This window comes from Erythrolamprus reginae, chromosome 7, assembly GCF_031021105.1.
Source record: "Erythrolamprus reginae isolate rEryReg1 chromosome 7, rEryReg1.hap1, whole genome shotgun sequence".
Lineage (NCBI taxonomy): Eukaryota > Metazoa > Chordata > Lepidosauria > Squamata > Dipsadidae > Erythrolamprus > Erythrolamprus reginae.
In genome coordinates, this window is record NC_091956.1 from 8,018,205 (window position 1) to 8,042,616 (window position 24,412).

Consider the following 24,412-nt stretch of genomic DNA (forward strand, 5'->3'; position numbering starts at 1 on the left):
TCCAGTCTTCAGAGTCTTCCCCCAAGCTATTTTCTTCGGGGATTCTCTGATATATCATTTGATGCTGGAGGCAAATGTAAGTTCCCCCACCACAAAAAATTGAAACCAGTGACCTTCATACAGAGCAAGAAAGCATGAATCTACATGAAAGGCATAGATTTCCAGTACGAGTGTGTTGTCGTTGGCTCTGGCCCAGCTCCTGCCCCTTCTCTGTGGTGGCCCCAACCCTCTGGAACCACCTCCCCCCGGAGATTAGAACTTCCCCCACCCTCCTCGCCTTTCGTAAACTCCTTTAAACCCACCTCTGCCATCAGGCATGGGGGTATTGAGACATCTCCCCCGGGGCCTATACAGTTTATGCATGGTATGTTTGTGTGTATGTTTGCTTTTAATAAGGTTTTTTTTAGTGATTTTTAGATTATTAGATTTGTTGTACATTGTTTTATTGTTGTTGTGAGCCGCCCCGAGTCTGCGGAGAGGGGCGGCATACAAATCTAATAAATTATTATTAATTATTATTATTATTATTATCCTCGCATGAGATTTTGCTTGATGCGCTTGTGCAACATGCACGCGTTTGTCCCTGTGTGGCACCATGTGTCAAGCCGGTGCAGAAGTTGATGAAAAACATGGGAACGTGGGAGGGGTGATTTTCAGGAAGGAACAGATGCAGGCACAAAGCATCCTTTCGAGTGGTTCAAGGACATCCTATGCTCACCCACCTGGGCGGAAGCGGAGGGAGGATTGGCCACGCTGGCACCATCTGAGTGGCCAACGTGACAAGTTTGTGGGTGGATGTGAACTTTCAACTGCCGGTGCAGAAATTACAGTGCCGATGCCTGTTTATTATTTATTAATTGGACTTTTATAATGGAGAAAGTTTTTGTTTTTTTATAAAAACATAGAAATATAGAAGACTGACGGCAGAAAAAAGACCTCATGGTCCATCTAGTCTGCCCTTATACTATTTCCTGTATTTTATCTTAGGATGGATATATGTTTATCCCAGGCATGTTTAAATTCAGTCACTGTGGATTTACCAACCACATCTGCTAGAAGTTTGTTCCAAGCATCTACTACTCTTTCAGTCAAATAATATTTTCTCATGTTGCTTTTGATCTTTCCCCCAACTAACTTCAGATTGTGTCCCCTTGTTCTTGTGTTCACTTTCCTATTAAAAACACTTCCCTCCTGAACCTTATTTAACCCTTTAACATATTTAAATGTTTCGATCATGTCCCCTCCTGCAGATACTTCACCGAGCTTGAAACTCTTTTTGATCAGCCCATCACAGATGTTTTCTACTTCTCTGTGTTCGATGCGGACAACAACCAGCTCACTAGCCAGATGTTCACCGTTACTATCACAGCAGCCCAAAATGTGCCTCCGGTTGTTACCTTTTCCGACCAAATTACGGTACGTCAGCTTCAATCCGTGAGATTCAATGTTGAATTGCGCGGTACATGTAGTTCTTGACCTACGGTCCACAATGGAGCCCAGAATTTCCATTGCTAACCAAGATGGTTGTTAAGTGAGTTTTGCCCCATTTTACGACCTCTCTTGCCGTTAAGGGAGTCACTGCAGTTGTTAAGTTAATTAATGCATTTGTTAAACGAATCTGACTTCCCCATTGAAACTTCGCTTCTCAGAAGGTCACAAAACATGTTGGCACAGGTGTCAAGATGAAGGAGTGTTTATGCATATGTTTTGGGAATGCCTGATAGTGCAGAATTTTTGGCAAAAAGTGCAAGAGGATATTAATTGGATGTTAAATATACGATTGGTAATTACTAAGGAAATGGCAGTACAGTGATACCTCGTCTTATGAACTTAATTGGTTCCGGGACGAGGTTCGTAAGGTGAAAAGTTTGTAAGACGAAACAATGTTTCCCATAGGAATCAATGGAAAAATGATTAATGCGTGCAAGCCCAAAACTCACCCCTTTTGCCAGCCGAAGCGCCCGTTTTTGCGCTGCTGGGATTCCCCTGAGGCTCCCCTCCATGGGAAACTCCACCTCCGGACTTCTGTGTTTTTGCGATGCTGCAGGGGAATCCCAGCAGTGCAAAAATGGGTGCTTCGCTGGCAACGGAAGTCCGGAGGTGGGGTTTCCAGTGAGGGGAGCCTCAGCGAAACTGCAACATCGCAAAAACACAGAAGTCCTTGAACCTCCACCTCCAGACTTTTTGCGATGCTGCGATTTCGCTGAGGCTCTCCTCGCTGGGAAACCCCACCTCCGGACTTTCGTTGCCAGCCAAGCACCCATTTTTGCGCTTCTGGGATTCCCCTGCAGCATCGCTAAAACACGGAAGTCCGGAGGTGGTGTTTCCCATGGAGGGGAGCCTCGGGAATCCCAGCAGCGCAAAAACGGGAGCTTCACTGGCAACAGAATTCTGGAGGTGGGGCATCCCAGTGGCGTCGGCTTGGGTTTTTAAGGTGAAAATATTTTGGAAGAAGAGGCAAAAAAATCTTAAACCCCGGGTTTGTATCTCGAAAAGTTTGTATGACGAGGTATCACTGTATTAGTTAAAAGTAATGAGACGGGAGAATTTAGAGAAATAAAACAAGCAGCGATAGAAAGCGCTCAGGCGGTAATAGTCTTGGGTTGGAAGGATGCGACAAAACGGACAATGCAAAATTGGTATAGGTACATGGTGGGCCACATTCAATTTGAGATTATGGATAAAAGGATGAATTTGGTTAATGAAACTGACTTGCGACAACTGATGACACGATGGGACAAGGTAAGGTGATATATGGCGAGTAGAATCCGAGACCAAGCTACAAGGAATAAATTGGAATCACTTTATAATATGTAAATAGATACTTTGCTCTCGGGTTAAAATGGTTTATACAAGAAACACCCCCGATTTGGTGGTGGGGTATGAATGTTTGTCTGGTGATGGGCACAATTCACAAAAACTTGTTTTATGTTGTGTGTATCTTTATATTGGAAAAAAAAAATCAAAAAAATATTTTTTTTAAAAAAAAAGGAGGTCACAAAAGATGATCACATGACCGCAGGACACTGCAGCTGTTATAAATACATGCCAGTTGCCATTGCATCCAAATTTTGGTCATATGACGATGGGGATGTTGCAACACGTCATAAGTGTGAAATATTGATATTGATTGCTGTTGTTAGCCGCCCCGAGTTTTCGGAGAGGGGCGGCATATAAATCCAATAAAACTTGAAACTTGAAACTTCTTCATTGCTTATTTGACCCTTATGAAATTATTAACTGTTGTACCTCATAATTCTTGACAAATGTATATTTTCTTTTAAGTACACCAAAGAGAAATTCATTGGATGTCCAATCATACTTGGCTAATACTGTACAGAATTCTATTCTATTCTATTCTATTCTTCTATTCTAGTCTTCTATTCTATTCTATTCTATTCTTCTATTCTATCCTATCCTATCCTATCCCCATCCCATCCATACAATTCTATTCTATTCTATTATTCTATTCTATTCTATTCTATTCTACTCTATTCTATTCTTCTATTCTATCCTATTCTATCCTATCCTATTCTATCCCCATCCCATCCATCCAATTCTATTCTATTCTATTATTCTATTCTATTCTACTCTATTCTATTCTTCTATTCTATCCTATTCTATCCCCATCCCATCCATCCAATTCTATTCTATTCTATTCTATTATTCTATTATATTCTATTCTATTCTACTCTACTCTACTCTATTCTATTCTTCTATTCTATTTTATTCTTGTATTCTATTCTGTTCTGTTCTGTTCTATTCTATTCTATATAACTCTAAATGCTATTGCTATTATATACAGGTATTATGTATTATGTACCCTGTATTATGGGGATGGCCCCATTTAAAATATTTCAGATCACAAATATTAAGAGATCGGTGGAAGGGGATAAAATAGAAGGATTTTTTGGGGGGTAAGTAATGCTCAAAATAAAATTTCCAGATAGACAAAAATAATGTTTTTTATGTCCAGGTAGAAGAAGGGGGGCGAACACCACTCCTGCCTCACCATTCCCTTGGACTGGAAGGTGGCCTTGCTGAAGAGGGGCTGGTTGTAAAAATCACAAGTCTTCCAAAATATGGGTACATTGAAAACACCAGGACAGGTAAGGTGTGATTTCATACGGTCCTCGACTTAGCGACAACAGCGGAACCCGATTTTCCCATTGCTAAGCGAGGCAGCTGTTAAATGAGTTTAAGCCACATTTCAGAACCGTTTTTTGCCACCACTGTTAAGAAGGTCGCTGCAGTTGTTAAGTGAATTGCGCCGTCACTAAGCGAATCTGGCTTCCTCCATTAACTTGGCTTGTCACAATTTGTGATCACGTGGCTGCGATATGCTGCAACCATTGTAAATACATACTGTTGTGTTTGGGCCTGGGCCAGCCGTTGCTCCCACAGATGGGAGAGACGCGGCACAAAGTGAATGTGAAAGCCTGGCTGACAGCCAGGAAGATGTGGCAGACAGCCAGGAAGACGTGGCAGACAGCCAGGAGGATTCAGCAGACAGCCCAGGGGATTTGGCCTGCAGTCCCTCAGACAGTCTTTCCTCGCTCAGTTCATCTGCAGATCAATACATTGATCTACGTAGCCGAAGAGCTATGCAAAGAAGGGATCGCTTTAAGGAGTATTACAAATCATCATAAGAGCACCTGGGTTGGGTGTGGTTCCCTTAATGAGGGCGAAAGGGATAAAAAGGAACAGAGGCCCAAGGCAAACTGTGGCTGCTTATCTGTGTTATTTTGTGGTTCCTGCTCTGAAGTTTCTGTTCCGTGCCGTTGGAGTTTTCAACCCAGCTTTTTCAGACAAGTGGGAGGTGAAAACTCTGGGACTTGCTGTCTGCTTCAAAGATTCAAAAGGACTCCTGAAATGTCTTTGCTCATTCCAGGTTGTCTTTGTTTGTTTTTTCCTGTGTTTTTGTATGCGGCTGAAGTAAGCCTTGCACTATCATTGTTTTTGGACACTAAGAACTGTTTTGAGTAATCCTTTTTTGTTTATTTAATACAAGTTTGCTGATTAGCAGAGCACGTGTGTGTTTGATTTCTTTTCCTTGGACTGTTACGCATTGCCTGAGCCAGTCAGGCAGAACACATACGGGTTGTCACGCGCCCTGTTTCGATCTTGGGGTACCTCTACTTACTCTACAGTGGTACCTCTACTTACGAACTTAATTTGTTCCGTGACCAGGTTCTTAAGTAGAAAAGTTGTGTAAGAAGAAGCAATTTTTCCCATAGGAATCAATGTAAAAACAAAGTTTGGCGGGTCCCAGGGGAAGAGCCTTCTCTGTGGTGGCCCCAACCCTCTGGAACCAGCTCCCCCCTGACATTAGAACAGCCCCCACCCTCCTTGCCTTTCGCAAACTCCTTAAGACCCACCTCTGTCGTCAGGCATGGGGGAATTGAAATGTCTTCCCCAGGCCTATACTGTTTATGTATGGTATGTTGTGTGAATGTTTTTTTAAATTATGGGTTTTTAGCTTTCTAATTATTGAATTTGTATTTTACACTGTTTTTCTGTTGCTATTGTGAGCCGCCCCGAGTCTGCGGAGAGGGGCGGCATACAAATTTAGTAAATAAATAAATAAATAATTTGTGCAATTGGGGAAACCTCAGGGAGGGTGGAGGCAACCTTTTCCACCCTTTCCATCCTATTTCATGAATCAAGTTTTTTTTAAAAAATATACTTTATTAATTTATACAAAAAAGGAATAAAACAGGGGGGATGGGAGTACAGAAAAGAAAAGTGGGAGGGGAGTGGGATAAACAATATTGTTATATCACAGCTTATATATATTATTGTATATACATTTCGGGTATTTGTCCATATGTAAATATTTTGTATTCAGAGTTTTTAATTAAGTATCTTATAGCTGTAATATTTGATAATCCAACAGTAATGTGGGAAGAGAAAGGATAGAGGGGGAGAAAAGGTAGAGAAAGAAAAAAAGAGAGAGAAAAGAGAAAGACGAGAGAGATATAGCAAGATGAGAGGTAATACCTGCAAGTGAGCAGGCGTTTGGGTTGTGGCGACTTAGATGGATTATATTTATTGTTTTTGTTAGTAGAATTTAATCATAGATTGTAATATTAGTAGATTTCTAATAGTTATCAAGTGGATTGAACTCAGACAGGGATTGAGTTATTTTTAATCCGATTTTTGGTTATACATATCCTTATTTTGGTTCATCTTAAACAATTTTGGTTATTTTTCACTTTGTCATCCTTAGAGTTGGATAGCCATCTGAACCATTTCTCCCAGGCCTTGTAGAATCAAGTTATTGTTCCTGCTTAAATCAAAATAATTTTTTAAAGAAAACCACCCTTTTCCATATAAATACCACTTTCCTTGCAGGCCGACGCCTCGAATTTGGAAACGCTGAAAGCTCTGATTTTACTTTCTCACTTCAAGATGTGTTGGAGAACCGTATCTATTATTTTCAGAATGTCCATGAAAGTATTGAACCATCGATGGACAGCTTTAGTTTTTATATCAGTGATGGCTTCAGCCAATCAGAAACCAGCAGCGTCAACATTACTATTAAGGTAATTGAATTCCCCGTGTAGTTTTGGTTTGTAAAACTGTTGTGATAGCAGAAATACTGTTTGGATTCGAGCAAATCGCTGAACTATGCTTTGTTTGTTGAGCAAGGCAAAAAATGTTCACACCTAATCGAAAGCACAAACCACAGTTAAATCAGTCCGGAGGCGCCGTAGTTATCAAGCCACAAGACTCTTATATTTCCATAAGCATAAAACGTATCAGGAAAGACTTAATGAACTCAATCTGTATAGTCTGGAGGACAGAAGGAAAAGGGGGGACATGATTGAAACATTTAAATATGTTAAAGGGTTAAATAAGGTCCAGGAGGGAAGTGTTTTTAATAGGAAAGTGAACACAAGAACAAGGGGACACAATTTGAAGTTAGTTGGGGGAAAGATCAAAAGCAACATGAGAAAATATTATTTTATGGAAAGAGTAGTAGATCCTTGGAACAAACTTCCAGCAGAACATGGTAGATAAATCCACAGTAACTGAATTTAAACATGCCTGGGATAAACATATATCCATCCTAAGATAAAATACAGGAAATAGTATAAGGGCAGACTAGATGGACCATGAGGTCTTTTTCTGCCGTCAGACTTCTATGTTTCTATATTCTTATTTCTGGATTTCGTAGCATCTCACAGCCTTTCCTCTTCCATTTCAAGAATCGGTTGTTGAACTTAATTTTTCTCCTCCTGATTTTCCTTCTGTCCTTGTAGCGCCTGAATGACGAGCCACCTCAGGTAAAGGTGAGCCCTATCAACGTGCGTGAAAACACAGGAGTAGTGATTCGGAATTCCTCCTTGAGGCTAAGGGACCTGGACACACCTGATGATCTTCTGGTTTTCATGGTAACCAAGGCACCCATACATGGTGAGACATATTATTATAAGTGCATAAGTGCCCTTATGTGCCTAATGTCCCTGTTCTACTGTCTTATTATCCTTTCTCTTACTACGTTCTACTTATGTTATGTTATGTTATGTTAATATGTACTATAATACTATACTTGTTTGACAAACAAACAAACAAACAAACAAACAAATAAATAATTGTAGTAATGCTGAAGAAATAACAAAAGCACTTAGATTTATCTAGAAATCTCCTATTTGTGGTTTATTTATACCACATGTATTACAGCAAAAGATTTATTTATTTATTGGTTTGTTTGTTTATTTATTTGTTCATTTATTTGTTTATCTATCTATCTATCTATCTATCTATCTATCTATCTATCTATCTATCTATCTATCTATCTATCTATCTATCTATCTATCTATCTATCTTGTCCAATACACAATGAGGGTTTTAGTGGGTATATATCTATATACACATGGTAAAATACATGATGAAGGTTATAGAGGAGATACTCATAGTAAAATACATTTAAGAAAGAATAGAAAAGAAGATATAGTAGTAGAACATATCAATGAAAGAATAGAAGAAGAGATATAGGAATAGAAGAAAGGTATAGGAGATATAGGAGAGCAATAGGACAGGGGACGGAAGGCACTCTAGTGCACGTGTACTCGCCCCTTACTGACCTCTTAGGAATCTGGATAGGTCAACCGTAGATAATCTAAGGGTAAAGTGTTGGGGGTTTGGGGATGACACTATGGAGTCCGGTAATTAACTGCTCCAAACTTGACTGTAAAAAATATGACTTCAGTAACCGAGTTGTCGAGTTATGTTATGTTATGTTATGTTATGTTATGTTAATATGTACTATAATATTATACTTGTTTGACAAACAAACAAAGTAACAAACAAATCAATCAATCAATCAATCAATCAATAATTGTAGTAATGCTGAAGAAATAACAAAAGCACTTAGATTTATCTAGAAATCTCCTATTTGTGGTTTATTTATACCACGTGTATTACAGCAAAAGATCCAGGCAGCCCTTGATTGATCCCAAAATTAATGTTGCTAGGGGAGTCATTTGTTAAATGAGTTTTGCCTTATTTTACGACCTTTTTTGCCACAGTTGTTAAGTGAGTCACCGCAGTTGTTAAATTAATAGCAATAGGACTTATAATACTTCTTCACAGTGCTTTACAGCCCCCTCTAAGCGGTTTACAGAGTCAGCATGTTGCCCCCAACAATCTGGGTCCTCATTTTACCCACCTCGGAAAGATGGAAAGCTGAGTCAACCTTGAGCCTGGTGGAATTTGAATTGCCAAATTGCAGGCAGGCAGAAGTAGCTTGTAGTACTGCACTCTAACCACTGCGCCACCACGGCTCATAACATAGTTGTTGTGAAACTAGCTTTCCCATTGACTTTGGTTATCAGACGGTCACAAAAGGGTATCATATGACCTACGAACACTGCAATCATCATAAATATGAATGAGTTGCCGAGCATCTGAATTTTGATCACATGACTGGGGAAATTGCAGTCATCATAAGTGTGAAAAAACGCTCGTGTCACTTTTTTCAATGCAGTTATAAGTTTGAATGGTCACTAAATGAACTGTTGTAAGTCTAGGACTATCTGCAGTTGTGCATTCTCATATTGCCGCTGTCTTTGGTAAAGGGTTCTGAATGCTTGTAAAATATATTATGAAGAATAAGTATGTTAGGAATTGAATTAAGATAGTAATTTAGTAAAATACAAAAGAAGAAACTTATTTAATTATTCATATAGTGACTGCAGCTAGAGTTGTTTTGGCACAAAATTGGAAATTGAATAAGATACAGAGTGAGAAAAATATTAAGAAAAATTATGGATTGTCCTGAAATGAATAGACTTACCTTTAAACTTAAAGATAAGGAATATTATAAAATTTTGGGAAAGTTTTATGAATGGATAAAAATTAAAAATAGTTAAAATAAATAATTATTTTGGAAGTGATGTTTATGAACTAGAAACCAGAAGGTAAAAACCCAGATGACGAAATAAGAAATGTTTGTTGTAAGGTGGATAATGTAACACAGATTTAGGATAGTTTATGTATGTTATTTTAAACATGTACATTCTATTGTTACTTCTTAACTATTTTAATTATTAGAGTGTTAAAATAATTGTTTGGTTGGGTTTTTTATCTATATAATTTATTAGGTATTGAAGTGGTAATTTTTATTTTTACAATTTAACAAAATTAGCAAAAAAAATTAAATTGCTAATTAGTTTAAATGTTGGAGGGAGGAAGCTATGTTTGTTTAAATGTAGAAAGTTAAGATGGTCCATTAAGTATGTATTAATACTCCTGAGTCTAAGGAGAAGGGCGGCATAAAAATCCAGTAAGTAAGTAAGTAAGTAAGTAAGTAAGTAAGTAAGTAAGTAAGTAAGTAAGTAAGTAAATATTAGATAAGAAGATTCTAGACATATACAATGTATTTACTGATACTGTTTTTTTTTTATCTAGGTATGTTTTTATTGTAAGGTGGATAATTTAAAAAAAAATATATATATCCCCCCACCGAAAAATATATATATTAATTTAGTACAGAGAAAATGATATGTGAGGAACTAACTCCTAATTCTTGACTTACTCTCAGGTTACCTTTATCGAAGGGAATCTCCTCTGCATTCTTTGGACAATGGACAAGCTCTCTCGGAGGGATCCACTTTCACCTACCAGGATGTCCTGGAGGAACTGGTCATTTATAAATTGAACAGTTTGATAGCCCAGAGTGACGAGTTCCAATTTTCACTCTCAGATGGCCTTCACATCGAAACAGGGAAAGTGGAGTTTGCGATAGCCTCACCAAGGATGGACCGTCCCAGATTAGTCGTCAACAAAGGCCTACAAGTTTCTGCTGGTAAATCAATTCCAAATATGGGTTTTTTTGAAGTCCCCTGATTAAAATTCCCGAGTATTTTATTACTTATTACTTATTTATATTTCTATGCCGCCCTTCTCGAGGCGACTCGGGGTGGCATACAACGTTATTAACGCAGCAATATTGTTTGTATCTTGTTGTTTCCACCCTCTAGGATCGGTGGCAGTCATTACAAACCAGCATTTAAAAGCCACAGATCCTGATTCAGATGACCTGTCTATCAAATACATCATGAAGAAGGACCCAACCTATGGATTGTTACACCTGCGTAGAAGAGATTATTTGATGCAGGTCTCTGCTCGGGGACCAGCCCAAAGCTTCACCCAGGAAGATGTAAACAAAGGTGAGATGCTTTTCAGGAATTGGGTATGTCTAGTTCAAGGAAAAAGAAGGGGGTGACATGATAGCATCGTTTCGACATTTGAGAGGCTGCCAGAAAGAAGAGGGGAATCAACCAAGGCACCTGAAGGTAGGACACAAAACAATGGGTGGAAACTAATCCAGGAGAGAAGCGACCTAGAGCTAAGGAGAAATTTGCTAATGGAATAAGTCTAGCACCAATTCTCCCAATAGAGCTTGCTTGCTTGCTTTATTATTTTATTTTATTTTATTTATTTATTTATTTATTTTTTATTTTATTATTTTTTTTTATTATTATTTTATTTTATTTTATTTTATTTTATTTATTTATTTATTTTTATTTTATTTTATTTTATTTTATTTTATTTTATTTTATTATTTTATTATTATTTTATTATTTTATTTTATTATTATTTTATTTTATTTTATTTTATTTTATTTTATTTTATTTTATTTTATTTTATTTTATTATTTTATTTTATGTTATTTTATTTTATTTTATTTTATTTTATTTTATTTTATTATTTTATTTTATTTTATTTTATTTTATTTTATTTTTTTATTTATTTTTATGCTGCCCTTCTCCTTAGACTCAGGGCGGCTTACAACATGTTAGCAATAGCACTTTTTTAACAGAGCAAGGCTATTGCCCCCACAATCCGGGTCCTCGTTTTACCCACCTCGGAAGGATGGAAGGCTGAGTCAACCTTGAGCCGGTGATGAGATTTGAACCGCTGACCTTCAGATCTACAAGTCAGCTTCAGTGGCCTGCAGTATAGCACTCTACCTGCTGCGCCACCCCGGCTTTAAGCTGATTGGCAGGTAGATCAGAGGGACAACCCCACTGTAAATGCCTGATTGGTCAGATTTAAAAATATGTTCCAAGGCGCCAGAACAGAAGCTTTAGTTCCCAACACCATGGAAAATTTGTCTTTACCCATGATCTTAGGCGACCCCTGTGAAATGGTCGTTTGACACCACAAAGGGATCCCGACCCCCAGGTTGAGAACCACTGACCTACAAAATCCCTCCCAACTTTGTTAATCTGTAATCTAATCTAACTCTAAAGCTAGACCATCAATGTCACCATCTCTGGATGAATTTATCATCTCGCAGAAAACTTGGTTACATATTTTAGGGAAACACAATTAGCACAAGATTTATTTTTTTTTTTAATTAATTAATTAATTTATTTGTCAAACAATTATAGGGTGATGATTTGTACATATAAAACATTAGATAAGTAATGATAAAAAGTAGACAATAGGACAGGGAGGGTAGGCACAATGGTGCGCTTATGCACGCCCCTTACAGACCTCTTAGAAAGTGGGAGAGGTCAATTGTAGATAGTCTAAGGTTAAAGGTTTTGGGGTTAAAAGTAGAAACCACAGAATCAGATAGTGCATTCCAGGCGTTGATTACTCTGTGTTCTGTTGGGCTCTCTGGTAGACTCCTCCCAAAAATTCACAGGTACAAATTTCAGACACACACACATTTGAAAATTCAAAACAATGTTCTTTATAATGAAAATTCACTTAAACCAAGCCCTCTTTTTTGTATAGCAAAGAGCACACTGGTAATTTGTACAAGTCCCTTATCAGTTCTGAGATACGTAGCTTGCAGCTGTGAGGCAATTCACAGTCCTTCTTTCACAAAGTGAAACACACTTTGCTCTGGTTTAGTTTCAAAGCGGGGAAAAATCAGCACACAAAAGGTCAAAGTCAGTAAAGCAGTCACGAAACACAACGATCAGATAATCCTCCACAATGGCCAAACCCACAGGCTGCTATTTATAGCAGCCTCACTAATGACCACAGCCGCACCCAACCACAGTTGGCCTCATTTTCTTTGATAATAATCTCTCAGTTGTTGCTGCCTATGCATCGCTCTCCGCATACGTGGCTGTATCATTAACTCTTGTTCCGAATCCAAGGAGGAGCTAGATAATTGATCTCCTTCTGAGCTGTCTGCCACACTCTCCTCCTCCCTGTCACTCATGTCTTCTTGGTCAGAGGAGCCTTCATCATCAGATTTCACCGGGGGGGGGGGGGGAAACAGGCCTGCAGCATGTGGATGTCTCCCCCACATCCACAGTCCTTGGGGCAGGAGCTGGGCCAGAGCTAACCACAACACTCTGTTGCCGAAGTCGTATTTTTTGCAGTCAAGTTTGGAGCGGTTGACATTTAGTTTAAATCGATTTCGTGCTCGTGTGTTGTTGCGGTTGAAGGTGAAGTAGTTGTTAACAGATAGCTTGCAGATGTTCTGAGAATTCTATTCCCCCCCCCTTCTGATTTCTTACTAACAGGAGACGTTGAATACAGCCACGAGAAAGGAGAACCAGTTGGGATATTTTTTTTCGTTTTTGATGTGGCAGATGGAAAGGGAAACAGAATGGCGGACTTGGAATTTTCAATTAACGTAACAGGTAAAGTCAACAATGGTGTCTCAGTTTTGCCTTTCTTTAGCAAGACAGAGGAGGGTTTTAATTAGCTAGAATCAAGGAAATTCTGGGAAAGCCTGCAGCTGTGAAGTGCAGTGGTTAGAATCAATTAATCAACCGAGTTGTTGAAGCGTGGAACTCATTACCTGACTCAGTAGTGTCAACCCCTAACGCCACACATTTTTCCCTTAGACTATCCACGATTCACCTCTCCAGGTTCCTTAGAGGTCAGTAAGGGGCGTGCATAAGTGCACCAGTGTGCCTTCCATCCCCTGTCCAATTGTCTCTCCTTATCTCATTTATCTTTTCTTCCTTTCAAATATTTTCACCTATACTTTTATATCTTTTCTTCTATTCTTTTCTTTACTTATATTATTACATATCTTTCTCTTCAATGTATATTATGTATTGGACAAAATAAATAAATAAAATAAAATAAATAAATTAAAGAACACAATTTAGGGGCTGCACATAATTAGCACTGGAATAATAGAGGTTTGGAACTGTTGAGAATCTTAGCTTCTGCGTCCTGAATATGCAGAGATTGATATTCCAATATTGCAATTCACGCTTCACCACAATATAATTTGTCATAGAATTCCACTGATTAGGTTTATATTTCAGGGGAATTTCCTTCCGAGGTGTTAAAGGGGGAGTCCACAGAAACCCACTCTTGTTCTGGCTTTGCTGAGAAATTGATCACAATTGGAAACTACGTTACTTGAAAATTAGAGCTTAATTAACTGGTTAAATTAGTCGCCTAAAATCGATTTTCTAGCAAAAAGAAAAAAAGAATAATGTGTCCCAATTATTTTTTGAAAAATGCTTCTAATACAAACATTGGTGCACAATTACTCTTTATTATTTTTCACCTGAAAATGGTCTCTGTCAATTACGCTTGCAAAATAAAATATTGAGTTTAGCTTTATATGAGTAGAAACTCCCCCCCACCCCACGATCAGGACTGTCCTGTAATTGGCATTGGTTAAAAGTGCAACATTGGGCAGAGCCAAGACTACTTAAACCATTTGATAAATGTTTGCTTGGAGGGGGGTTGAAAGTGTTGACCCTATACCTGTTCCCCTCTCTCCTTACAAAGTCAGGTTGGTGGAATAATTGAAAGTGTGAAATACATTAATAATAATAATAATAATAATAATTATTATTATTATTATTATTATTATTATTATTATTAATTAAATTTGTATGCCGCCCCTCTCCAAAGACTCAGGGCGGCTCACAACAACGATAAAACCAATATTGTAATGGCACAAATCTAATATTAAAAAACTAAAAACCCTATCATAATTAAAAAGCAAACAGCACATACGTACCAAACATAAATTATAATAAGCCTGGGGGAAAGATGTCTCAAATCCCCCATGCCTGGTGGTATAGGTGGGTCTTAAGTAGTTTATGGAAGACAAGGAGGGTGGGAGCAGTTCTAATCTCCAGGGGGAGTTGATTCCAGAGGGTTGGGGCCGCCACAGAGAAGGCTCTTCCCCTGGGGCCTGCCAGACGACATTGTTTAGTCGATGGGACCCGGAGAAGGCCAACTCTGTGGGACCTTATTGGCCGCTGGGATTCATGCGGTAGCAGGCGGTTGACTTGAGAAGAAGGTAAGGAAAAAAAATGCATGGCTGAGGGTGAAGCTAGGTGTCAAACTCAAGAAGGACACTATGAAATTCAGGATCCAAAGTTCAAGGTTGTGTACAGTGAAACGTCATCTTACAAACCGCGCATCATACAAACTTTTCGAGATACAAACCCGGGGTTTAAGATTTTTTGCCTCTTCTTCCAAACTATTTTCACCTTACAAACCCAAGCCACCATGAGAAGGATGCCCCACCTCCGGACTTCAGTTGCCAGCGAAGCGCCCGTTTTTGCGCTGCTGGGATTCCCCTGAGGTATCACTGTAGTTAGAAAACAACAAGGAGAAAGGGAGAAGAAATGAAATTGGTCTTATAGGCCCAATTAAATAGGAGACCTCCCTCCCCACTCTGTTTTTCTATTATAAATACTACTTGCTTAATCATAATGGGCAAAAACGGAAATGGGCTTTGACCCTCCCATTGACACTTGTGAACTTCCTAAATCCATCCACTTGTCCACCCTGTGACAAAGAAGATCTAAACTCTGGAGAAGGTGCAGAAAAGAGCAACCAAAATGATCAGGGGTCTAGAAACCAAGACTTACGAAGAGAGACTGCGGGAACTGGGCATGGATAGCCTAGAGAAAAGGAGGGCCAGAGCGGACATGATAGCAGTCTACAGGTATACGAGGGGTTGCCACAGAGAGGAGGGGATCACTTTATTCTCCAGGCCACCGGAGGGCCGGACGAGGAACAACGGATGGAAGCTGACCAAGGAGAGATTCAACCTGGAAATAAGGAAGAACTTCCTGACGGTCAGAACGATCAACCAGTGGAACAACCTACCAGCGGAGATTGTGAACTCCAATACTCTGGACATTTTTAAGAGGAAATTGGACTGCCATTTGGCTAGGATGCTATAGGGTTCCTGCTTAGGGAGGGGGCTGGACTTGATGACCGGCATGGTCCCTTTCAACTCTAACAATAAATAGATAGATAGATAGATAGATAGATAGATAGATAGATAGATAGATAGATAGATAGATAAATGAATAAATAGATAAATGAATGAATGAATGAATGAATGAATGAATGAATGAATGAATGAATGATGGATCTAGGACCTGACTCTGTTATGTTTCCTCTTATTTCCACTTCTCCAAGGCGATCAATTTCCTTTGTCCATCACTGTCAACACTGGACTAACCCTGGACGAAAACTCGGTGAAAAAAATCACCCCTTTGGAGTTGTCAGCCAAGAAGCAAGGTGGAGAACCCAGCAATCTCCTCTACAGGATTATTAAACAACCGCAGCTGGGGCACTTGGAACTCACAACATTACCAGGTTTGCAAATATTTACTGGTTTTGGAGAGAAGTGAGAACAAAGAGACTCCTATTTTGCAGAATCCAGGGGGAATTAGCAGGGAATCGTGCTGATTTATTTAGCCACAGAAGTTAGGATGCTTAGAGTGTCTCCTTTTAAAATCTGATGGTATTAATAAATGAAAGGATAAATATGGCTGCTGGACATATTTCAAAGCATCCCAAATGTGTTTGTATTGCAAGGGAGAAGATAGATAGATAGATAGATAGATAGATAGATAGATAGATAGATAGATAGATAGATAGAAAGAGATAGAGGTAGGTAGGTAGGTAGGTAAGTAGATAGATAGATAGATAGATAGATAGATAGATAGATAGATAGATAGATAGACAGAAAGATAAATAGGTAGGTAGGTAGGTAGGTAGGTAGATAGAAAGAAAGAGAGATAGGTAGGTAGGTAGGTAGATAGATAGATAGAGATAGATAGATAGAGATAGATAGATAGATTATAGATAGATAGATAGATAGATAGATAGAAAGAGATAGAGATAGATAGATAGATAGATAGATAGATAGATAGATAGATAGATAGATAGATAGATAGATAGATAGATAGATAGATAGATAGTGTTCTGCCGGGCTCTATGGTAGGAGTCTCCCAAAAGTTCAAGGGTACAAATTTCAGACACACACACTTGAAAGTTCAAAAACAATGTTCTTTATCACAAAATTCAAAAGAAACAAAGCACCCTTTTTTATATTGCAAAGAGCACTCTTCCCAAAATAACCTTGTAAGCTGTACAAACCCCTTAATCAGTCTTTAAGTACTTAGCTAACAGCTGTGAAGAAACATCACAGCTCTCCTTCTTCCACGAAGTGAAACACACACACACTTTACTCTGCTTTGGTTTCAGTCTTGAAAAATCAACAAAGTCCGGAAACAGCAAGGCATGGTCCTGAAGAATTACAATCAGATAATCTTTCACAGCGGCCAAGCCAGCAGGCTGCTATTTGTATCAGCAGCTCTAATTACTGGAGCCCCACCCAAACACAGGTGGCCTCTCTTGTCTCCTGTAATATTTCTTTAATTGGTCTCTTCTATGCATAACTCTGCACATGCGTGGATCCAACACTTCCTCATCCGAATTGACTGAAGATAATGGAGATTGGCTTCCTGGGCTGTGTGCCAAGTCACCCCCACCTTCTTCGTCCGAGGAAATTGCACTACCTGACTCTGTCGGCAATAAAACAGGCCTATGACATGATGTTTCCCCTGCATCCACCTCCACATTCCTTGGGGCAGGAGCTGGGCTAGAGCCAACCACAACAGATAGATAGATAGATAGATAGATAGATAGATAGATAGATAGATAGATAGATAGATAGATAGATAGATAGATAACTCAAATTGTCCACTTAGGAAGCAACACTGATTGACAAACAATTTCACATGCTGTTGTGCACATTCAACTTTGTACAGAACAAAGTATTCAATGAGAATATTTCATTCATTCAGATCTAGGATGTGTTCTTTGAGTGTTCCCTTTACTTTTTTGAGCAGTATATATATCTCAAAATATTTTTCCCTGCAAGGGAGAATGTCTGAAAGCAAAATTTGAAGGTTCTGGAGATGGAATTCTTTGAGCTGAAAGAAACGCTTGGAGTTTGAAAGCACCAAGTGGATTCTTCTGCTACTGTTTTCTAGGCAGAAGGATTAGTTCCTTCCATCAAGAAGACCTTATCTCTCACAGCCTCCATTACATCCATACAAGCGAGGCTGAAGAACACGTTGACACATTCATGTTCACGGTTTCGGATGGATATCAGGAGGTCAGTGAACTTCCATTGGTTTCTCACCCTTCCATCCCCCCAAAATGTTTCTTTTTTTGCCTGTGGAAAGACAACGTCCCACAACTATAGCTTTGTTCAGCAGCGGTTCTCAACCTGGGGGTCAGGAGCCCTTTGTGGGGTCGAATGACCATTTCACAGGGGTCGCCTAAGATCATGGGTAAAGACAAATTTTCCATGGTATTGGGAACTAAAGCTTCTATTCTGGCACCTTGGAGCATATTTTTTACAATCGGACCAATCAGGCGTTTACAGTGGGGGTGTCCCTCTGACCTTCCTGCCAATCAGCTTAAAGCTCTGTTGGGAGAATTGGCGCTAGACTTATGGTTGGGGGTCACCACCACAGGAGGAATTGTATTAAGGGGTCGCGGCATTAGAAAAGTTGAGAACCACTGTGTTCAGGGTCGACATTCTTTCTTCCCATAGGTGACCCAGAGTTTTGAAATTACTATTAACCCGGTTGACGACTCTTTGCCGGTGGTGCAGACCGTGGGCACGACTGTTCAGGAAGGAGTGAGGAAAACCATCACGGAATTTGATCTCAAAGCCACCGACGCGGACACGGAGGTGAAGGAAGGAGTTCTCTTTAGGTTCTTCTTCACTTGAAGGACTTTAAGAAGGAAATGTTAGTTCTTCTCCAATGGTCTGCTGCATGAATCCCAGCGACCAGTTAGGTCCCACAGAGTTGGCCTTCTCCGGGTCCCGTCAATTAAACAATGCCGCTTGGCGGGACCCAGGGGAAGAGCCTTCTCTGTGGCGGCCCCGGCCTTCTGGAACCAACTTCCCCCAGAGATTAGAATTGCCCCCACCTTCCTCGGCTTTCGTAAGCTTCTTAAAACCCACCTCTGCCGCCAGGCATGGGGGAACCGAGATACCCTTTCCCCCTAGGCCTTTACAATTTTATGCATGGTATGTCTGTATGTATGTTTGGTTTTTTTATTATAATGGTTTTTAATTGTTTTTAGTATTGGATTATTGTTATACACTGTCTTATTGTTGCTGTTAGCAGCCCCGAGTCTCCGGAGAGGGGCGGCATACAAATCCAATAAATAAATAAAAATAAATAAATAAATGTTCCTCTAGAACAGCGATGGGCAATTGTGAGGCCTTTGCTGTCTATGGACTTCAACTCCCAGAATTCCTGAGCCAACCATGCTGGCACAGGAATTCTGGGAGTTGATGTCCACAGGTGGGAAAGGAGCCATAATTGTCTACCCTGGCTCTAGAAGTAGGCAATCATATACTGTAGCAATAGCATTTAGATTTACATACCGCTTCACAGGGGGCTTACAGAGTCAGCCTATTGCCCTCAACAATCTGGGTCCTTGTTTTATCTCTTTTTTAATTTTTTTGTTTTTAATATCTCAATTCCCCCATGCCTGACGACAGAGGTGGGTTTTAAGGAGCTTACGAAAGGCGAGGAGACTGGGGGCAATTCTGATCTCTGGGGGGAGCTGGTTCCAGAGGGTCGGGGCCGCCACAGAGAAGGCTCTTCCCCTGGGTCCCGCCAGACGACATTGTTTAGTCGACGGGACCCGGAGAAGGCCAACTCTGTGGGACCTAACTGGTCGCTGGGATTCGTGCGGCAGAAGGCGGTCCCGGAGATATTCCGGTCCGATGCCACGAAGGGCTTTAATCGTCTTGAAAATCAGGATAAACAGATATCTTCATGAATAAACAAACACTTTCGCTCTGCTGATCTAATAATCTGAGGTAATGCTACCTCTGGGCTAAGAGGTTCTGTTTACTTGGCAGAACTAATAGACCTTTCCGAGACTAAACTTCCATGAAATTATCAAATTCTTATTCGGAGACATCTGAGGCAGTAAATGCACATCCCCAAGTGCTGAGTTGCATAAATTTTTTGTGCATGAAAAACGACAGATCCCTGGAGGCTCCGGAGAACTGGATGCGATGAGATCTAGGTTTTGCAGAGAAGCAGTGACGGAGCTGATACCATGATTTAGAGCAGGGGTGTCAAACTCTATTTCATTGAGGACCGCGTCAAGGTTGTGTTAGCCCTCGGTGGGGGGTTGGGGCAGTGTGTGCTTGCATTGGCTGCCGATCAGTTTCCGGTCACAATTCAAAGTGTTGGTCATGACCTTTAAAGCCCTACATGGCTTTGGACCAGACTACCTCCGGAACCTCCTGCTACCGCATGAATCCCAGCGACCGATAAGGTCCCACAGAGTTGGCCTTCTCCAGGTCCCGCCGACTAAACAATGTCGTTTGGCGGGCCCCAGGGGAAGAGCCTTCTCTGTGGCGGCCCCAACCCTCTGGAGCCAACTTCCCCCGGAGATTAGAATTGCCCCCACCCTCCCTGTCTTTCGTAAACTACTCAAGACTCATTTATACCCCCAAGCATGGGGGAGTTGAGATATTCCTTCCCCCTAAGCCATTACAAGTTTTGCATGGTATGTCTGTGTGTATATCTGGTTTTATAATAAGGGGTTTTAGTTGTTTTATTATTGGATTTTCACATGCTGTTTTTATCATTGTTGTTAGCCGCCGTGAGTCTACGGAGAGGGGCGGCATACAAAAACTTACTTTAGAGTTACAGAATAAATGGGATAAAGAATACTATATCATGTGGGGTAAACTTTATAAGTGGATTGATGGAAGAAAGGAAATAGAATGACTGTAAATTTAAAGAAAAATGGAGTAACTGAAGATACGGAAATGTAATTGTAAATATGTTTTTCACATTTGATGTTTTTGTTACGCATTGCTTTTCTTTTTGTTGTTTTGTTGTTTTTGTTTTCACAAAATTTAATAAAAATTATTGGTTTTTTTTTAAAAAAAGAAGAATTGCTTTCCAGGGAAGGGGTCAGATAGGCCGCTCTTCAGATTGTGGGGAACCTTAGAGCAAATAGTTTACAGACCGTATCCTGAATCTTTAATTCATATTTCAATTAACCACCATAGTTTGGTGTGACCTCTCGTTTTCTCCGCTCACATTTTATTCCGTACGCAGGCCAAGTCTGTTAGCTTTAGCATTGTGCAGCCCCCACGCCACGGCCAACTCGAGCGCACCGAAGACGGCCATCGTTACCACCAGGCCCAGACCTTCTCCATGGAGGACGTCTTCCAGAACCGAATCAGTTACCGTCACGACGGAAGCAATTTTTTAGAAGACCGTTTCACCTTCACGGTGTCCGATGGAACCAATCCCTTTTTTGTGGTGGCAAAGGAGGGGAAAGAGGTCAGTGGGTGTTCTGCCGGCATGTCCCAACCGCCCGTAATTACAGGGAAATTAGTCCAACAAGACACACACCACACGATAGAAGGAAAACCAAAAGTCTTTATCAACAGAAAAGCAGAAAAAAGCTCACTTTTTAAATGTCAAAGGGATTTTCTGGTACACACAAGGCACAGGTTAAATGCAATCCAATTTCTCACCCAGTAACTTGGAAAATTGAGTCCAATTCCAAAGTCCAGAAAGTCTTCTTCTTCGTCCGAGGAAACTAAACTCTGATCTGATTCTGTCGGCAATAACACAGGCCTGTGACATGTTGAAGTTTCCCCTGCATCCACCTCCCCATTCCCTGGGGCAGGAGCTGGGCCAGAGCCAACCACAACAGATAGAGGGGCACAAAAGAACAGAAGGGCATTTTGTCCATTATGGTCAATTCTATACAAATGTTCTGAATATATACATGTATATATATTTTCCAGATTGTGACTGCTGTGCCCCAGTGGTTCAGAATAGAAATTCTCCCTGTGGATGACGGGACTCCAAGAGTTGTTACTAATTTAGGTCTTCAGTGGTTGGAATATATGAATGGCAAGGTGAGTTTTTATCCCTGATTTGTTTCAAAATTAGGCAACTCTGTCCATTTTAACTTGCAAAATAAAAAATGGGAAGATGAAGAGCCAGATGAAAATATCAGTTTTGATTCTATGCAACTGTGCATGTTTCGGGCAAACCCCTTACTCATCCAAAGCAACGGATAGTTTAAATTATGGCTTTATCATTAAAGCACAATGGTGAGGTTTACACAATACATTCTATCATAAGCCTCAATTTATTTATTTATTTATTTATTTATTCATTCATTTAAAAATAATCTTTATTAATTTTCTACACATAAAAACAACCAACAACAGTCATAAATACAATAAAAGTAAAAAGAGCAATAAATACATCAATAAAATCTACAGTGCCATAAAAAACTACATTATTATTATTATTATTATTATTATTATTATTATTATTATTATTATTATTATCATTAATTAGATTTGTATGCCGCCCCTCTCTGAAGACTCGGGGCGGCTCAGAACAATAATAGAAACAATATAGCAGTGAAACAAATCTAATATTAAAAATAAAACATATATAAAACCCCAGCAATTAAAACCATACAACACATACATACCAACCATAAAATATAAAAGCCTGGGGGAGGATGTCTCAGTTCCCCCATGCCTGGCGATAAAGGTGGGTCTTGAGTAATTTGCGAAAGAAAAGGAGGCTGGTGGCCGTTCTAATTTCTGGGGGGAGTTGATTCCAGAGGGCTGGGGCCGCTACATAGAAGGCTCTTCCCCTGGGGCCCGCCAAACAACATTGGTCGACGGGACACAGAGAAGGCCAACTCTGTGGGACCTTATCGGCCGCTGGGATTTCGTGCGGTAGAAGGCGGTTCCAGATGTATTCTGGCCCAATGCCATGTGGGCCTTTAAAGGTCATTAACAACACTAATAATAATAATAATAATAACAACAACAATAATAAAATATTCCTGGCTATAATTATTGTTATTATTATTTATTAGATTTGTATGCCACCCCTCTCCGAAGAATCGGGGCGGCTCACAACAGTAATAAAAACAATATAGCAGTGGAACAAATCTAATATTAAAAAACATATAATTGACCACACACACACAAAAAAGATTGAGTTAAGTTCTCCAAGCAAAAGACTGGATGGAGTATGTTTGTGAGTGTGCCCCTCCTCTGACTGCTGCCAGCTGCTGTGATGAATGGAATAGGCCTTGGCTGTTTGTTACATCAGCAGTTGTGGCTAAACTAAGCAATCCATCTTAAAGGGTAAGGCTAAAGTTCCTAATAACGCCTTCGCTGTGCTTCCTCACTCGAGGCTCTCGTTCCATAGGCTGCGGTCCGTGATGTCTTATTCCTGGCTAATAACATTTGCATCCCTTAAGTGGAGAGCTCTGATGGATTAATTGCTGTGATTAATCAAGTGGTGCTTCCATCACCAGTGAAGAGGGCGAGGAATGGAAACAGATTTTAATTGCCAGCCGAGTAGGGTGCTCAAACACACCACACATTTCAACAGTGGGGAGAGTGACAAATGAGGATGCGAGTGACTTTTAAAGACTTTTGCACAGGTTGCTTTCAGAAGGCCTGAAGTCTGTCTTGGGAACCGCTGTTTCGATATCTCACGATAGCAAAAGCACTTGAAGTTTTTAAGAACATGTTGGATAATCGTCTGTCTGAATAGTAGACCTCCAAGGTCCCACGGAGGCTTCTCCCCGCCTTTTCCGGTCCTGTTTCCTCCCAGGAGATTCCTAGAGAGGCCCCACAGAGGCTTCTCCCTGCCTTTCCCGGTCCTGTTTCCTCCCAGGAGATTCCTAGAGAGGCCCCACGGAGGCTTCTCCCCACCTTTTCTGGCCCTGTTTCCCCCCAGGAGATTTTATTTATTTATTTATTAGATTTGTATGCCGCACAATAAAAACAGTTTGTAACAAATCTAATAATTTACAATATAAAATATTTTTAAAAACCCATTATTAAACAAACACACACACAAGCATACCATACATAAATTGTATAGGCCCGGGGGAGATATCTCAGTTCCCCCATGCCTGACGACAAAGGTGGGTTTTAAGGAGTTTGCGAAAGGCGAGGAGGGTAGGGGCAGTTCTAATCTCTGGGGGAAGCTGGTTCCAGAGAGTCGGGGCTGCCACAGAGAAGGCTCTTCCCTTGGGGCCCGCCAACCGACATTGTTTAGTTGACGGGACCCGGAGAAGGCCCACTCTGTGGGACCTAATCGGTCGCTGGGATTCGTGCGGCAGAAGGCGGTCTCAGAGATATTCTGGTCCGATGCCTAGAGAGGCCCCACGGAGGTTTCTTCCCACCTTTTCTGGCCCTGTTTCCACCCAGGAAATTCTGAGAGAGGCCCCACGGAGGCTTCTCCCCACCAGAAGGCCCTGTTTCCCCCCAGGAGATTCCTAGAGAGGCCCCACGGAGGCTTCTCCCCACCTTTTCTGGCCCTGTTTTCCCCCAGGAGATTCCGAGAGAGGCCCCACGGAGGCTTCTCCCCACCTTTTCTGGCCCTGTTTCCTCCCAGGAGATTCCTAGAGAGGCCCCATGGAGGCTTCTCCCTGCCTTTTACAGCCCTGTTTCCTCCCAGGAGATTCCTAGAGAGGCCCCACGGAGGCTTCTCCCCACCTCTTCAGGCTCTGTTTCCTTCCAGGAGATTCCTAGAGAGTCCTACGGAGGCTTCTCCCCACCTTTTCAGGCCCTGTTTCCTCCCAGGAGATTCCTAGAGAG

The 24,412-nt window shown here is 40.6% G+C and overlaps 1 protein-coding gene across 1 annotated transcript in view; it reads left to right on the forward strand.

The window, feature by feature from the left end:
* FRAS1 (Fraser extracellular matrix complex subunit 1) overlaps positions 1–24,412 on the forward strand; it is a 214,211-nt gene that overhangs the window by 121,339 nt on the left and 68,460 nt on the right. Inside the window, exons 31-42 of the mRNA XM_070756926.1 lie at positions 1,251–1,416; positions 3,977–4,109; positions 6,355–6,545; positions 7,266–7,419; positions 10,049–10,312; positions 10,488–10,676; positions 12,999–13,118; positions 15,889–16,068; positions 17,754–17,878; positions 18,323–18,463; positions 20,871–21,098; positions 21,572–21,685. Of these exons, the coding sequence (XP_070613027.1) occupies positions 1,251–1,416; positions 3,977–4,109; positions 6,355–6,545; positions 7,266–7,419; positions 10,049–10,312; positions 10,488–10,676; positions 12,999–13,118; positions 15,889–16,068; positions 17,754–17,878; positions 18,323–18,463; positions 20,871–21,098; positions 21,572–21,685 (2,005 nt within the window). The remainder of the gene's footprint in view (positions 1–1,250; positions 1,417–3,976; positions 4,110–6,354; positions 6,546–7,265; positions 7,420–10,048; positions 10,313–10,487; positions 10,677–12,998; positions 13,119–15,888; positions 16,069–17,753; positions 17,879–18,322; positions 18,464–20,870; positions 21,099–21,571; positions 21,686–24,412) is intronic.